This window comes from Eptesicus fuscus, unplaced genomic scaffold (genome assembly GCF_027574615.1).
Source record: "Eptesicus fuscus isolate TK198812 unplaced genomic scaffold, DD_ASM_mEF_20220401 scaffold_52, whole genome shotgun sequence".
Taxonomy (NCBI): domain Eukaryota; kingdom Metazoa; phylum Chordata; class Mammalia; order Chiroptera; family Vespertilionidae; genus Eptesicus; species Eptesicus fuscus.
The window spans coordinates 593,365-610,139 of record NW_026557626.1 but is presented as its reverse complement, the minus strand read 5'-3'; the positions used below and the strand labels follow the sequence as shown (position 1 = coordinate 610,139).

Below are 16,775 nucleotides of genomic sequence, written 5' to 3'. Positions count from 1 at the left end.
TTATCTGGTTTTGGTATTAGGGTGATGCTGGCTTCATAGAAGGAGCTTGGGAGTGTTCCTTCTTCTTGAATTTTCTGGAATAGTCTGAGGAGGATAGGTTTTAGCTCTTCTTGAATGTTTTGTAAAACTCCCCTGTGAACCCGTCTGGCCCGGGACTTTTGTTTGCTGGAAGTTTTTTGATGACTGCTTCAATTTCTTCCATAGTTATCAACCTATTGAGATTTTTAGTCTCTTCCTGAGTAAGTTTTGGAAGGTTGTATTTTTCTAGGAATGTGTCCATTTCCTCCAGGTTGTCTAGTTTGTTGAAATAGAGTTGTTCATAGTATTTTTTGATAATCCTTTGTATTTCTGTGGGGTCTGTTGTTCTTTCACCTCTTTCATTTCTGATTTTGTTTATTTGGGTCCTCACTCTTTGCTTCTTGGTGAGCCTGGCTAGAGGTTCATCAATCTTGTTTATCCTTTCAAAGAATCAGCTCTTGGTTTTGTTGATCTTGTGTATTGTGTTTTTGGTCTCTATGTCATTAATTTCTGCTCTGATCTTTATTATTTCCTTTCTTCTGCTCACTGTGGGATTTTCTTCTTGCTCCCTTTCTAATTCTTTGAGTTGTTGAGTTCGATGTTCTATTACCATTTTTTATTGTTTTTTGAGATAGGCCTGTAGAGCTATACACTTCCCTCTCAGGACTGCTTTCATTGTGTCCCATAGGATTTGCAATGTTGTGTTTTCATTGTCATTCATTTCCAGGATGTTTTTAATTTCTTCTTTGATCTCATTGATAACCCAATCATTGTTTAGTAGCATGCTATTCAGTTTCCAAGTGTTTGAATTTTTTGGAATGTTTTTATTGTAGTTTATTACTAATATTATGCCATTATGGTCTGAGAAAATGCTTGACATGATTTCAATCTTTTTGAATTTGGGGAGACTTTGCTTGTTACCCAAAATGTGGTCTATTTTTGAGAATGTCCCATGTGCACTTGAGAAGAACGTATATTCCATGGCTTTGGGGTGAAATACTCTGAAGATGTCAATTAGGTCCATCTGATCTAGTGTGTCATTTAGAATTGCTGTTCCTTTGCTGATTTTTTGTCCAGAGGATTTATCCATTGATGTCAGTGGTGTATTAAAGTCCCCTACTATGATTGTATTGATGTCGATCTCTCCCTTGATATCTTCCAGGAGATTTTTTATGTATTTGGGTGCTCCTGCATTGGGTGCATAAATGTTTACCAGAGTTATATCTTCTTGCTGGATTGCTCCCTTTAGCATTATGTAGTGGCCTTCCTTATCTCTTATTATGGCCTTTACTTTGAGGTCTATTTTATCTGATATAAGTATCGCAACCCCAGCTTTTTTCTCATTTCCATTTGCCTGAAAAATGTATTTCCATCCCTTCACTCTCAGTCTGTGTGAGTCTTTTGCTCTAAGGTGGGTCTCTTGTAGACAGCAAATATATGGGTCATGTTTTCTTATCCATTCAGCTGCCCTATGTCTTTTGATTGGTGCATTTAATCCATTTACGTTTAATGTTATTATTGATAAGTACCTGTTTGTTGACATATTTTTCCTTAGTGTTTATGTTTCTTCTTGCCTTTCTCTATCTTCTTTTTACAGCAGCCTCTTTAGCATTTCTTTCATTGCCGGCTAGGTAGTGATGAACTCTCTTAGCCCTTTTTTGTCTTTGAAGCTTCTGATTCCACCTTCAATTTTGAACGATAGCCTTGCTGGATATAGTATTCTTGGATTCAGTCCCTTGTTTTACATGACTTTGTATATTTCAGTCCATTCCTTTCTGGCCTGGTGTGTTTCTGTTGAGAAATCAGTTGATATTCTGATAGGACATCCCTGGTAGGTAACTTTCTGTCTCTCTCTTGCAGCCTTTAAGATTCTTGCTTTGTCATTGGTGTTCATCAATTTAATTATGATGTGTCTTGATGTCGGTCTTTTGGGGTTCAACTTGTTTGGGACTCTGAATGCTTCTTGGACTTGGATAGTTTTTTCTTGCCAATATCAGGGAAATTTTCTGTCATTATTTCTTCCAACAGGTTTTCTAGTCCTTGCTTCTCTTCCTCTCCTTCTTTTATCCCCATTATTCGAATATTGTTTCGTTTTTTGTCGTCCCAAAGCTCCCTTAGACTCTCCTCTTGCTTTTTAAGTCTTCTTTCCAGTTGCTGCTGAGTTTGTGTGTTTTTTCCTACCTTGTCTTCTAATTCGATGATGCGGTCCTCAGCCTCTTCTACTCTACTCTTTAAGCCTTCCATTGTGTTCTTTATTGCAGCTATGTCGTTCTTCATCTCCTCTTGGTTTCTTTTCATGTTGGTGACGTTTTCATTCAGCTCCTTATAGTTCTCATTGAGTTGTGTGTATTTGTCATCCATCCGTTTAAACATCCTTATAATGAATACTCTGAATTCTTTTTCTCTTAAGCTGCTAGCCTCAAGTTCATTTAACTCCCTTTCTGGTGATTCTTCCTGTTCCTTCCTTTGAGAATTTCCTTTCTGTCTCCCCATGTTTTCCTGTAATGTTTTGATTGTAGTTCCAATTGCTTTGCTACCCAGGACCTTTTGGTGATGGTGCTACTGGTATAATCTCTCAGTTTTCCTGGGCTTGGTAATCAAGTGTAGTTCCCTACTTGAACTATTTGGGTTCTTTTGATGTAGGCCTGCGAGTTTGGGAGGCACAACTGCAGTGTCTAGAGGTCAGCAGTCGTGGAGGGTAGTATTCCAATTTTTCTGTCTTGTACCCTAAATTGAAATTACGCTTGCCCAGTGGGGACTCACAGTGGCTCCAAGGAACCGTCTGTCGGGGTGATGTGGCTCGGGGGGCCTGCACTCTGGAAAGGCGTGACTGTGTTGCCCAGAGTTCTGTAGTTGTGGGGTGGGCAGACTCAGCTTTTAATGCTTTACCTGTGGTGGATCGGCGCTTACTCCCAGTGGCAGCTCACAGGAGCACCCGTGGTAAGTTTGCCAGTGAGGCACACTGAAGCACTCTGAAGAGCTCTGGTAGTGTGACTGCTTAATAGATACTAAAGGTTTTTCTTTTGGGCGGTACCTATGGCCTCAGGGAGTATTCAAATCCTATAGTGTTAATCAGAGTGGTATCTGGGTGTGGCTATAATGGTTGCCTGGAGACTGGAGGGAGGGGTTATCTCTTAGGAGAAAATGGTGACCGGGGATCCGATGTGACTCAGCCCCAGACACGCTTCCACCTCTGCCCACTCTCCCCAGGTTCCACCACTCCTCCCCTTCTCCTGCACCTCGGCACGGGTAGGTGTCTGTATCCGAAAGGTCCTACAAACTAGGTTCAGTGGAGAAAGACTCAGGCCCCGGCGCGAAGCGGGACTGCGTCTTTGCAATCTCCTCTCTTGCCAGCACTGCGCGGTCGGGCAGTTAGCTCTTCAGGGCTGCCTCTGAGCTCAGATCCCAAATCAGACTCCAAGGTCTAAAATCTACTACCTCCCGCAGTCCCGTGGACCCTTTTTCTCAAGTTCAGACACTTTGCCTGTCCTCAGGGACGCGGCTTGGCGCCGTGTAGTTTTCCCCTGACCTTCTGGGTTTAGAGATCCGGCATATTCTAATGCCCAGAACCTTGTTTTACCTTTTTCCAGGAGATCTCAGCCCTTCCCAGCTGCAAACTGTCTCACCAGCCGCTTCTCCTTTGCCAATTCGGGCTGGATTCCTCTCGTTTCAGCTGCTCCCTCTATTTCAGCAATCAAAAATGTTAATGAAAAAAATTAGCCCTCACTGGTTTGGCTCAGTAGATAGAGCGACGGCCTGCAGACTCCCCTTCCTTAGTTCTTGTTCTCTGATTCGGGTTTTACTTTTTAAGACATGCAGAACTTTTAACTAAAATGGTTATTCCCTTTGCCTTTCCAGACACCCACAATGATGAAAATTCTAGTTTTTCTTTATACCTGTGAGCTCATGCAATATTTAATATTTTTATATTGCAGGCCTGAAAATCAGTATAGTGTTAACTTGTTTTGTTTAAAATCCATTCCCCTAAGACATTTTTATGGTGAGCATTTCTTGATGCATTGATTTACACTGCCTTTATCTCTTTGGTTGAAAAGTCTGGTCAGAAAATTTTGCCAATTTAAAAAAATATATATATTTCTTTTTTTTTTTTTTTAAATTTCTTTATTGATTAAAGTGTCACATATTTGTCCTCATCCCCCCATTCCCATCCCCCCCTCCCCACTCATGCCCCAACCCCCTGTTGAACTTAACCGTTGGATAGGCTCATATGCATGCACACAAGTCCTTTGGTTGAACTCTCCCCCTCTCCCCACCCTCCCCTATCCTCCCTCTGAGGCCCGATAGTCCCATCGATGCCTCCTTGCTTCTGGTTCTGTTCTTGTTCCTCAGTCTATGTTGTTCATCATTTCCCCTAGATGAGCAAGATCATATGTCACTAGATATATACTTATGAGAACTGAATGTGAGATGAGCAATAATAGTTATGTTGACAGGCAGATGGATCAGTCTGTAGTGAGTTTCTTTCTGGACCAACAGTTCTTTTGAGACCCAATTTCAATGTCCACCAGTTCCTTATCTGTACATGTCAGCACTGACCCCTCAGCTCTGGATGGTGGACAAATGGTGGTAACGGAGGTCTGACTCCCTCTGGTTTGGTCTCGGCGAACCCAGGGGCACGGCTTCACCCGGACTAAGGGGCACGTGGCCTCACCCGGATCTAGGGACACATGGTCTCACCCGGACCCAGGGACGCTTGGGCTCTCCCAGACCCAGGGGCACGTGGCCTCATCCGGGCCTAGGTGTACGAGGCCTCACCCGGATCCAGGGACACATGGTCTCGCCCGGACCCAGGGACGCTTGGCCTCTCCCAGACCCAGGGGCACGACGTGGCCTCACCCGGGCGTAGGTGCACGAGGCCTCACCCGGATCCAGGGACACATGGTCTCATCCGGACCCAGGGACACTTGGCCTCTCCCAGACCCAGGGGCACGTGGCCTCACCCAGGTCCAGGGACACATGGTCTCGCCCGGACCCAGGGACGCTTGGCCTCTCCCAGACCCAGGGGCACGTGGCCTCACCCGGGCCTAGGATGCATGTGGCCTCACCCGGATCCAGGGACACATGGTCTCGCCCGCACCCAGGTGCGCGTGGCCTCTCTCACACCCAGGGGCACGTGGCATCACCTGGACCTAGGTGCACGAGGCCTCACCCGGATCCAGGGACACATGGTCTCACCCGGACCCAGGGACGCTTGGCCTCCCCAAGACCCAGGGGCACGTGTCCTCACCCGGGCATAGGTGCACGAGGCCTCACCCGGATCCAGGGACATATGGTCTCACCCGGACCCAGGGATGCTTGGCCTCTCCCAGTCCCAGGGGCACGTGGCCTCACCCGGGCCTAGGTGCACGAGGCCTCACCCGGATCCAGGGACACATGGTCTCGCCTGGACCCAGGTGCGCGTGGCCTCTCTCACACCCAGGTGCACGTGGCCTCACCTGGACCTAGGTGCACGAGGCCTCACCGGATCCAGGGACACATGGTCTCACCCGGACCCAGGGACGCTTGGCCTCCCCCAGACCCAGGGGCACGTGGCCTCACCCGGGCCTAGGTGTACGAGGCCTCACCCGGATCCAGGGACACATGGTCTCACCCGGACCCAGGGGTGCGTGGCCTTTCCCAGCCCCAGGGGCACGTGGCCTCACCCGGGCCTAGGTGCATGAGGCCTCACCCGGATCCAGGGACACATGGTCTCACCCGGACCCAGGGACCCTTGGCCTCTCCCAGACCCAGGGGCACGTGGCCTCACCCGGGCCTAGGTGTACGAGGCCTCACCCGGATCCAGGGACACATGGTCTCGCCCGGACCCAGGGGTGCGTGGCCTCTCCCAGCCCCAGGGGCACGTGGCTTCACCCGGGCCTAGGTGCACGAGGCCTCACTCGGATCCAGGGACACATGGTCTCGCCCGGACCCAGGGACGCTTGGCCTCTCCCAGACCCAGGGGCACGTGGCCTCACCCGGGCCTAGGTGCACGAGGCCTCACCCGGATCCAGGGACACATGGTCTCACCCGGATCCAGGGACACACGGTCTCACCCGGACCCAGGGACGCCTGGCCTCCCCCAGGCCCAGGGGTACGCGGCCCCACCCGGGCCTAGATGCACGAGGCCCCACCCGGATCCAGGGACACATGATCTCGCCCGGACCCAGGGGTGCGTGGACTCACTTAGACCTAGGTGCACGAGGCCTCCCCCGGATCCAGGGACACATGGTCTCACCCGGACCCAGGGGCGCTTGGCCTCTTCCAGACCCAGGGGCGCTTGGCCTCACCTGGGCACGGGACCCAGCGTCATCCGGGTCCAGGGGCACTTGGCCTCACCCGGACCCAGAATCCGGCCTCACCTGGAGCCAGGGGCACGTGGCCCCACCCAGACCCAGGGACGCGAGGCCCCACCCATACCCGGAGGCGCGCGACCACTCCCGAGCCCAGAGACGCGCAACCCCGCCCGCACCCGGGTCCCAGCGGGGCCCCGTCCTCCCGATCCCAATTCCCGCCGGTCAACCCCCCCCCAGCAACCCCCCCGGCCATCCTGCCAGAGCTCCAGGACGGCTGCCGCAGAACTCGTCGGGCGGCTGCTCGGCGAAGTTCCGGTGCGCCCGGTGCGTGGCGGCGGGCCGGCCCGGCGTCACTGCGCCGGCTCCTGGGTCCGCAGCGGCGGCCGGTCGCCGAGCATGCGCACCCAGCCGCCCCTGGGGCACCGAAATTCCTGAAGGACTCGGAGGCCAGCAAGCGCGGAGTCCCCCACCCCACGTCTCACAGGGGCCCGTCTGTCTGTGCTCGGCAGCAAGTGGAGCCACCCCCTCAGCCAGAGACCGTCGGGGGGACCGCGCCGAGCACGCTCCAGGTCGCCCCTGCATCGCCCAAGCCGCAGTTCCCAAAGTGTGGTCCTTGGGTCATCTGCATCAGCATCATCCCGCATACTCCTCTTATTCTAGCTGCAGAGCATCCACTCAGCCAGCCCTACGGTGGTCTTGGGTGGTGTCTGTTCCGTTCTCCCATCGCAGCCTCAAAGTTGTTGTGGCAGGCAACATCCAGGCCTCCGCACTATGTCTCCATCCCGGTCCTCCCTTGTATAGTTAAGTCTTGATTGTTGCTGGTGCCACCGGGAGGGCTCTCTTTGTCTATAAAGGAAGAGTTGCTGTGCAGGAGACTCTTCTATGGGCCGGGTCTTGGTGCAGCAAGGCTTTTCGCTCACTGAATCTGCCTGTTGGATTTGTCCCTTATGTGCGTGGTTGAAGTCTGGTGTCATTTCCCACAGACCACCAGATGCCCTCGTTTCTGGGTCCCCAATGGGGCGTAGATCAGCCACTGCCTCAGCACTCAGCAGGGATTACAGCAAGAACTGTAGTTTCCTCCTTCTGTCTGAGTGGCCCTGGAGCAGTCCGACTAGAACAGCAGTTTATCTGGTCCGCTGCCAGAGGGCAGGCCACCCACATGCATAAGCCGTTGCTTGGAGCATAGGTGTGCCTGCAAGACTTGCAGGGCAGGTCTTCAAAACGTGCGGGGCGGGTCCCAGGGCGGGGCGGGTCTCAGGGCGGGACAGGTCCCAGGGTGGGGCAGGGTCTCAGGTCGCCAACAGGCCATGGTGCGGCGAGCCACAATGGCTGCGAATCTGCTCCTTCTGCCTTCCAAGTTTCTAAGTCCCCTCGTTCCGCGCTCTAGCGCAGCAAACACTGATTGCTGGGCGCACCTCCGCAAGAGTCCCGCCTCTCCCCGCAGGCATCTGGGTCTCCCGCGGGTCCCCAGAAGCTGGATTTCAGGGTGATGGAGAGCTAATCTCCCCTAAGTTTGGAACAAAAGCCCCTTTCCCCCGCCACCAGCCCGAGCCACGCGCCTCCGCACCTTGTCCCCTCCGATTTCGCTGGTTTCCTCTTCCCTCTTAGCTGTAAATCTCTCCTGTAGTTCTGGGCTGCAGACGCTCCATCCTCCAGTCGCGCCCCTGAAACGGCTGCGCGCGGCCCAGTCATCCTCTTGATTCTCCTCCGTCAAAATGGCTAGAGGACTTGAAAGTAAGATGAGATCTCTTAAGAATCCTCCAAATTGGTGTTGGCGGCGTCCGGGGCCCCGAGGATCTCAGTGCGCAGCTCAGCCAGGTCGGTGGCGCGGGTGAGCCCCTCCTGCAGAAAGATGGTCTCTTTCTTCACTGAGAGCCGCTGCGCGGAGTCCGCGGCCGCCGCCATAGCAGCCGCGGCTCCCACGAGCCCATGGCCCCGGCTGCGGTAATGACTGAGGGGAGCAGCTGCCCGGTCTGGGGAGACGCGAGCAGCAGTCGCCACCCTCAGCCTATATATTTCTTTATTGATTTCAGAGAGGAAGGGAGAAGGAGAGAGCTATAGAAACATCAATGATGAGAGAGAATCATTGAATGGCTGCCTGGCTGCCTCCTGCACGCCCCCACCCCCACTCCCACTGGGGATCAAGCCTGAAACCCAGGCATGTGCCCTCGGCTGGAGTCGAACCTGGGTCCCTTTGGTCCGCAGGCTGACGCTCTAGCCACTGAGCCAAGCCGGCTAGGGCAAATGTTGCCAATTTTTAAAATGAATTAATGATTTAAACACTAGGCAGATAGTTCAGCATCTTAGAAACATACTTTCTTTCATCACCCCCAGCTTTAATAAGTGTACCCTCAAAATCTTTTCTGAACTCATCGTGTGAAATCTTTTCTGCATGAAGCCAAGACCTCACCTCACATACCTTAGGCGAATCTGAGGCAGAGCTGTTTTAGGCTGGTTATGTCTGGACACGGTCATGTTTTCCGATGGTCTCAGGCGACCCTGCTGGCGGTTCTCAACCTACAGGGTGAGCCTAAGACCATCGGAAAACACAGATATTTACATTAGGATTCATTAACAGTAGCAAAATGACAGTTACAAAGTAGCAACGAAAATAATTTCACGGTTGGGGTCACCACAACGTGAGGAGCTGTATTAAAGGGTCTCGGCATTAGGAAGGTTGGGAACCACTGCCCTAGGAGATCTGTCCGTCTTTTGCAGTTAGCCAAGCCTGTGGACGCATCTTGTCCCTCCCCAGCCATCACTCTCTCTGCCACAACACTTTTATTCACCTAACTCAATGGCTGGGTTTCTAGCCCTGCTTGGCTGTTGAGAAAACTACATTACCCAGAAAGCACTGCACCAGAGTGGGCGGAGCCAAAGGGCATTTTGGTGTCTGCGCATCCGGTTAGGGCGGGACTTCCGCCTTCCTCCTCGCGGTGGCCATTTTAAAGTTTTAGGTCTGTTGTTCCCAGAGTCACAGGCTTCAGGGCACTGGACGTGAGTAGGAGGAGGCCTGGGAGGCCGCTGCCTGCGGTGCAGGGTGTGTCTGAGGCTCCTGCAGCCCCAACAGACCGAGATCGGGGTCCCCGTGCCTCCCGGAGGCCTCTCCGCTCACAGCGTTCCCGCAGCCCGACCCCCCTGAACCCTCCAGCCTGGGGGCCGGCGCCGCTCAGGTCCCGCCGCCCAGGTCCCAGCGTCCGGAATGGTGAGTCCCTGGTGGTGACACGTGGGTGATGGGGAAGAGGGTGGAAGGCTGCAGTGCCACCTTGTGAGGACGTGATGGTGACCCTGAGCTGGGAGGACTCGGAAACCCGGGCCTGTTTGGGATCTAAAGGCAACAAAGAGGTGAGGTGTGGTTTTGTGTGAGGAGTTTTGCTTTCATTCTCAGAACGCTGGGACCATCGATGGTTGTGAAAAAAAGAGGGACATTTTCTGAGGCAGGATTCTAACTTTTCCTGACATTGCTCAGAGGAAGAACAGACTAGAAGACAGAGGACAGCATTGTGGACAGGAAGGGGAAGTCCTGTAAATGACAAGGGAACTGGCAGGAGTGAGCACTGGGGACTGAGCCCCGAGATCACACAGGCATCTGGAGGGCACCTGGCCTCCGGGCTGGGCAAGGGCACTGAGCAGCCTGAGCCCAGAGAGCCTGGTGGTTGCCAGGCTCCCAACAGACCATTATCTTTTCACAAATTTCTGCAAATGCAGAATCGATCAGGTGTACGAGTTTGTGGAGCTTATTTCAGGGCCTCACACACTTGTGGCCTCTGAGATAGTAGACTCGTGGGTCTGTCAGCCGCTCTTGTATCCCGGGGACCTGGGGACTTTGAACAGACACTGAGCCCAGACTCCAAAGGCCAGGAGGAGGGCTTCATGGACTGGACCTTATTTTTGGCAACCAATGTAGTGAGTGTGTGGTCCTCCAGACACAGGTTCCAGAATGTGCAAAGGCTTGGAGTAAAGAGGGAGCCGGATCAGTAACCTTCAGGTATGTTTTTTAAAGTACATGTATATTTTTATTGATTTTAGATGTAGAAAGGATGGGGTGGGGGGAGGTGAGAGAGACAGAGCAACAGGGATGAGAAAAATAGGGATTGGTTGCCACCTGCACAATCTCTGCTGTAGATCCAGCCCACAACCCAGGCATGTGACCTCACACCAGTGCATGGGTCTGTGCTCAACCAAATGAGACACATCATCTAGGACAGTGTATCACTTTAATACAGGGGATCGTGGTCAGGTTGTTAGTGGTAGTTGTACTTCAGAAGGGACAGTGTGAGCCTGAGGAATGGCTTTCTTTCTGGGGCCACAGTTTGTGAGAAGTGGGTGTCACAACACAGCTTAGGGATAGAAGTTGTCCTGTAGAGTGTGGGGGAGAGATAATCGTTTAGCAGTGGCCAAAGCCTTTAAAAGGTGAGTGGACCTGAGATTAATTGGAGGCCAAAGAGTAATTCAAACAAGATGAGACTGAGGCTGGTACATACCAACTTCTCTAAACTCTCACCAGGATTTTCTTGTGACTCTTGGCGAGGCCTGGCTGTGGGGAGCTGCAGTCAGTCTTGTGGATTATCCAAGAGGCTTGAGTGTTCATCTATGAGACTCACTGGGGATGGTGCAGAGGGTCATTGGGGCTGGGACTTGAGTGAAGGTTAAGTGAGAGTTGTTGGCTGTGACTAGTGAAGGGACATCAAGTGCAGCATCACAGGAGGTGGGCTCTGGATATCTGAGATCTGATTGTTGTTCTTAATAGTTGAGGTTGAAGGAAATAAACAGTCATGGAGAGAGGCCTACGTAGCAGGAATCAAGGCTGCCTCTATGAGTGTGGACTATCAGAGTGTGGGTAGTGCTTGATCCTGATTCAATATGGCAACCATCCTCTGACCACACATGCTGAGTAATAAGTAAAAGGCCTGAAGATGAGTATGGGGGCTGGGCCTGTGGAAGTGCAGGTTTGAGAGAGGTGTGGTAGAAAGAGGGATGTGCACTCGGAGAGGGAAGGTGAATTCATGGTCACAGCACCATGACATTGACATAGAGTGAATGAAGGAAGAGTCTGTTTCTGGTGGTCCCTGGATGTAGCAATAAGGTGAACTTTAGGGTAATTGCCTGTAAAGAGAGGAGTTTGGGTGCTACATTCTAGGTTAAGAGCTTAGGTGCTATTTAACTAACCACCTGTCTTTTGTTGTTGGTTGTGACACACTGGTTGAAAAGAATGACATAGCATTAATCAGTGTTATCCAGGCTTGTAAATCTCCACTGGCACAGGTAAGGAAAAAGGGTTAGAGATAAATAGATTATGGAGGTGGTGAACTATAATTTTGGAAAAGAGGTTGATTAGGAAATAATTTATCCACACTGCGGCATATTTGCATTTCATTTGAAGTTGTACCTCCAGGAATGATGCTGTGTGAGAGAAGTGTTGTTCAAGGAACTATGTACAGCGGGTAATACAAAGCAATGGCCTCAGCACATTGGGATTGGGGTTAAGAGGTTGAAGTGTGATGCCATGTGTTTGGTGTCTTAGAGGAACAATCTGAGGGACTACAATGCTATTTCCTGAGAAAACAGTATCAAATCACTCACACTCTCTTTATGGCCAACATATCTCTAACCTATATATGGACACCCACTGTATTGATAAGAGGCAGTGTGGCGTACATGGGAGGTCCAGAGCTCAGGTATCTTCTATCTGCTCAACTGCCTTAATTGTTGTGGGAAGAAAAATGTGAGCAGGAAAATAAGAAGACAGTGGGTTTCATGGGATGAAGGGCTGGTATTTTCTCTGATGTGTAGAGTGGAAAGAGCAGATGTATGTGGAGGGTGGGTAGTAGGAGAGACTTAAAATGTTAGGCGTGAATCTGATCATGGTTGTACTGTCCCCATTATGACAGGATGTGAACTTTGAGGACGTGGCCATTGCCTTCTCTCAGGAGGAATGGGGGCTCCTTGATGAGGCTCAGAGACTTCTGTACTGCGATGTAATGCTGGAAGTGTTTGCACTTGTGTCATCTGTAGGTAAGACCTTCACATTCTCCCAGTGTCCTGAGGTGATGACCTCTCTTCCTTTATGGCTCAGCCGTAGCTTTCTCTCTCCCACAGACAGAACATGGTGTCTGCTAATGTCCCCCACTGTCCTGTCAAAAGTTCTGTCGCTGCCAGGGATGAGCTGGATGGGGAGCCCTGAGCAAAAGACTCCACAAACAACCCTAACACCCGTAATCTCCAAAAGTACAGGAAGTGTCAGGGAGTCAGGCGTCTTGCAGTGAGCTTAATGGTTCCCAGCTTTCACTTCCTTTTCATGGGAGGCTGACAGTGTCCACAAGCATGGCTTCAACTTCTGCCCTCTTTCTCTAGGTAAGGGTTCTTTGTGGCAGCCTGTACTGTGTTATGGTCTGTACCTACATGAACCATGTGCTGTTTTGTAAGACCCTCATTCAGACGTTTCTCATATTTTCTTCCCTGAATACTATAGCAAGCTGTGTTTCTCTGGCCCAGTGCTGACTGCTCACCTCTTCACCTGTTCCTCTGCCCTGGTGCCTACGCAGTATTCTGCAACATTGACTTGCACATATGTTAAGAGAAGCACATATGTGCTAAGTATTGTTTGAAACCAGCTACTCCTTTATTGAATTTTACTTGGAGTAACATGGAAGCAACCTCTTGCACAGCTCACACTCATCTTCAGCAGGCAAGCCCTGCTGAATGCTGTTAGTTGAAGGATTAGCTGGAGATTCATATTCTAATCCTTGTGGTGCTTGCCTTGTTTATGTCATATTTCTGGTGAGGCCTCTCTGTGTTGTGATCTTCATTAGCCCAAAGAGTCACAAGAGCCTCTTATTAATCCTTCCAGCACATCTCTTATTTTCAGATATTTTCATGGAACCAACGTGTGATGTAACACACTTTTGCAATGGGACTACCCACTGTCATTACATTCAACATTCATTTCCTCACCCTTTCTCACTTTTTAGGTTGTTGGCATAAAATGGATGATGAGGTGGTCTGTTCTGATCAGAGTGTATCTATATAAGGAGAATCTCAGGACAGGGCTTCTAAGACATCTCTAGCCACCCAGAAGACCCTTCTGTGTAAGTGGTGTTTCTCTGTGTTAAAAGATATTTTGCACCTGACTGAGTCACATTCAGCATACTTTGAGCAGAAAGCCTTGTGTAGTGATGCATGTGTTGTAGACTTCTGTTTCAGTGCAAACCCTCACCAGCAACAGAAGAATGAATGTGGAGCGGAGCCCTGGAAACAAGCTATGGACAGGGCATCCTATGTGAGCAAGTGCAGCTTCTACTTATCAGTGTTGCCTTCAACCCGCAGGGAGGTTGGGGAAGATTGGCGATACAACTCAGAGCTTCCACAGCATCAGGCCACTCTCAACACAAAGGAGCTACATTTTGGTAGCGAGATTTCACAGGAATTTCTTGATTTTAAAAGTGATCACCAGTGGGGTGACTGTGAAAATGATGGCAGCCACATCCTGAAAGTTGTTCAGTGTCAGGGTGAATTTTCTGGAGAAGTGATTTATGAGTGTCAGAAATGTAGGAAAGTGTTTAGACGATTCCTTAACCTCATTGGACATAAGAGAGTTCACCCTGGAGAAGAGATGTATGAGTGTAGTGAATGCGGGATTTCCTTCCATCTAAGAGCTCACCTCACTATACACCTCAGAGTTCACACTGGAAAGAAGCCATATGAGTGTACTGAATGTGGGAAGCCCTTCAGTGAAAGAAGTACATTCATTAAACATCTGAAAGTCCACACTGGAGAGAAGCCATATGAGTGCACTGAATGTGGGAAGCCTTTTAGCCAAAAATCTAACCTCATTAAACATCTGAAAGTGCACACTGGAGAGAAGCCATATGAGTGTAGTGAATGTGGCAAGTCCTTCAGTGCAAGAAATACACTCATTAATCACCAGAGAGTTCACACTGGAGAGAAGCCATATGAGTGTACTGAATGTGGGAAGTCCTTCAATCAAAGAGTTACATTAATTAAACACCGGAGAGGTCACAGTGGAGAAAAGCCATATGAGCGTACTGAATGTGGGAAATCTTTTACCCAAAAATCTAACCTTATTATGCATCACAAGGTACACACTGGAGAGAAGCCATATGACTGTAGTGAATGTGGGAAGTCTTTTAGCCAAAAATCTCACCTTATTAAACACCAGAGTGTACACACTGGAGAGAAGCCATATGAGTGTAGTGAATGTGGGAAGCCCTTCGGTGAAAGAAGTACATTAGTTATACACCAGAGAGTTCACACTGGAGAGAAGCCATATGACTGTAGTGAATGTGGGAAGTCTTTTAGCCAAAAATCTCACCTTATTAAACACCAGAGAGTACACACTGGCGAAAAGCCATACGAGTGTAGTGAATGTGGGAAGCCCTTCGGTGAAAGAAGTACATTAGTTATACACCAGAGAGTTCACACTGCAGAGAAGCCATATGAGTGCACTGAATGTGGGAAGCCTTTTAGCCAAAAATCTAACCTCATTAAACATCTGAAAGTCCACACTGGAAAGAAGCCATATGACTGTAGTGAATTTGGCAAGTCCTTCAGTGCAAGAAATACACTCATTAATCACCAGAGACTTCACACTGGAGAGAAGCCATATGAGTGCACTGAATGTGGGAAGCCTTTTAGCCAAAAATCTCACCTTATTAAACACCAGAGAGTACACACTGGAGAGAAGCCATATGAGTGTAGTGAATGAGGGAAGTCCTTCAGTGCAAGAAGTACACTAATTAATCACCGGAGAGTTCACACTGGAGAGAAGCCATATGAGTGTACTGAATGCGGGAAGTCCTTCAGTGCAAGAGGTACACATTCATCACCAGAAAGATCACAGTGGAGAGAAGCCATATGAGTGTAGTGAATGTGGGACGTCCTTCAGTGAAAGAAGTACATTAATTGAACACCAGAGAGGTCACACTGGAGAGAAGCCAGATGAGTGTACTGAATGTGGTAATTCTTTTAGTTAAAAATCTAACCTTATTAAACATCTCAAAGTCCACACTGGAGAAAAGCCATATGAGTGTAGTGAATGTGAAAAGTCCTTCAGTGCAAGAAGTACACTCATTAATCACCAGAGAAGTCACACTGGAGAGAAGCCATATGAGTGTACTGAATGTGGGAAGTCTTTTCGCCAAAAATCTAGTCTTGCTAAACATCTGAGAGTTCACATTGGAGAGAAGTGTTAAATGTGCAGGGAATGTTTTATTTTATTCACTTAGAGTAACAACACTGAATGCGACTGTTTTGGAATTATTTTTCTGAATTTAAACCCTTTTAATGGAAAATACACTGTACTATATTCCTCATGTGTTTCCAGTACAAGTGAGTCTTGAAGGATATGCCCAGATTTACTACCTGATACATTTGTAGCTGAAGAGATTTTTTATTGAATTATGCGTTTATGAATTGTTTTACTTTCTAACTCACCAACCTGCAAATTGCTTACTGTACTCTATTGTGGTTTATGACTTTTTTAGTAAAGATATTTCTCTTTAGTACCTGAACTGTTTTGGTTATTTTCACTTCCAGGGGTGATTGTCAAGCACAATTATGATCTATCATCATAGAGTTAACAGATATTGTTTGAATCCCAATCTTTCTGTGCTTTAGGAGGGACAGCATAATACTAGAAAATTACTCTTTGGCCAATATTGGCTTATAGTGCATTGCTAGCCAAGTCCTTGAAAGAAAGGCTGCTTGATTTTGTGGTTCCAGTTTGCATGTTTGATCCCAGCACATATGAGGATGTGGGAGGCATCTAAATTTTTTTCTCTCTCATATTGATGTCTCTCCCACTATGTCTCTTCTTCTCTGCTTCCCTTGTATTTCAAAATATCCTCAGATGAGGATTACCAAAAAATCCACACATTCACTCTGGTGCCCTGAGATGGGGCCTCTGCCTGCACAGCCCACCTTTCCTCACTCTTCCCTGCCTTTGCCTGGGATGTTCCCACTGTAGCTGGGCACACTGTGTCCGTCTCAGGGTTTGGAAGAGAGGAGGCCCAGTCAAGGCCCTGGGAGGGATTTGGGTTCTGTGTCTGCCTGAGATGTGCTGGCCAGGGCTCTTCTATCTCCATCCAGACTGCTTCTCCCCACCCCCTAGGCACCTGCCTGCTGTAAATGAACCTACTTCTGTACCTGGGAGAAGCCCCTTGATAGTTTGGACCCGCAAATCAGTTCACCTTTAGAGAGTCCTGCCTCCAGCCAACCCACTCACACCCCTGAGACCCACTGGTGTTTAAGTCTCTTTTTTCCATTTTAGGGATTATTTTGCACTTTAATTTTATCAAAAATAAAGCACTCCTCTCCCCACCCCCTTACCCAGACAGTCCTGGAGGTAGCATGGATGCTACAGGAAATGGTGCTGTGTATTTTCAATGGTGAGAACATTCTTCTGTATCTGGGAGAAGCATTTCCAGAAGGAGAGGCTTGGTCTCA

The 16,775-nt window shown here is 49.3% G+C and overlaps 1 protein-coding gene and 1 long non-coding RNA gene across 2 annotated transcripts; both read left to right on the top strand.

The window, feature by feature from the left end:
- The first annotated feature begins 9,281 nt into the window (after positions 1-9,281).
- LOC129148475 (uncharacterized) lies at positions 9,282-13,353 on the top strand. Its single transcript, XR_008555467.1, has 3 exons — positions 9,282-9,516; positions 12,203-12,326; positions 13,283-13,353. It is a non-coding gene; the product is annotated as an uncharacterized LOC129148475 (long non-coding RNA).
- A 570-nt stretch (positions 13,354-13,923) lies between these two features.
- On the top strand, positions 13,924-15,571 carry LOC129148474 (zinc finger protein 252-like). The gene has a single exon (XM_054713457.1). The coding sequence runs from the start codon at positions 13,924-13,926 to the stop codon at positions 15,034-15,036; it is 1,113 nt and encodes a 370-aa protein (XP_054569432.1). The 3' UTR covers positions 15,037-15,571.
- Positions 15,572-16,775: the final 1,204 nt, after the last annotated feature.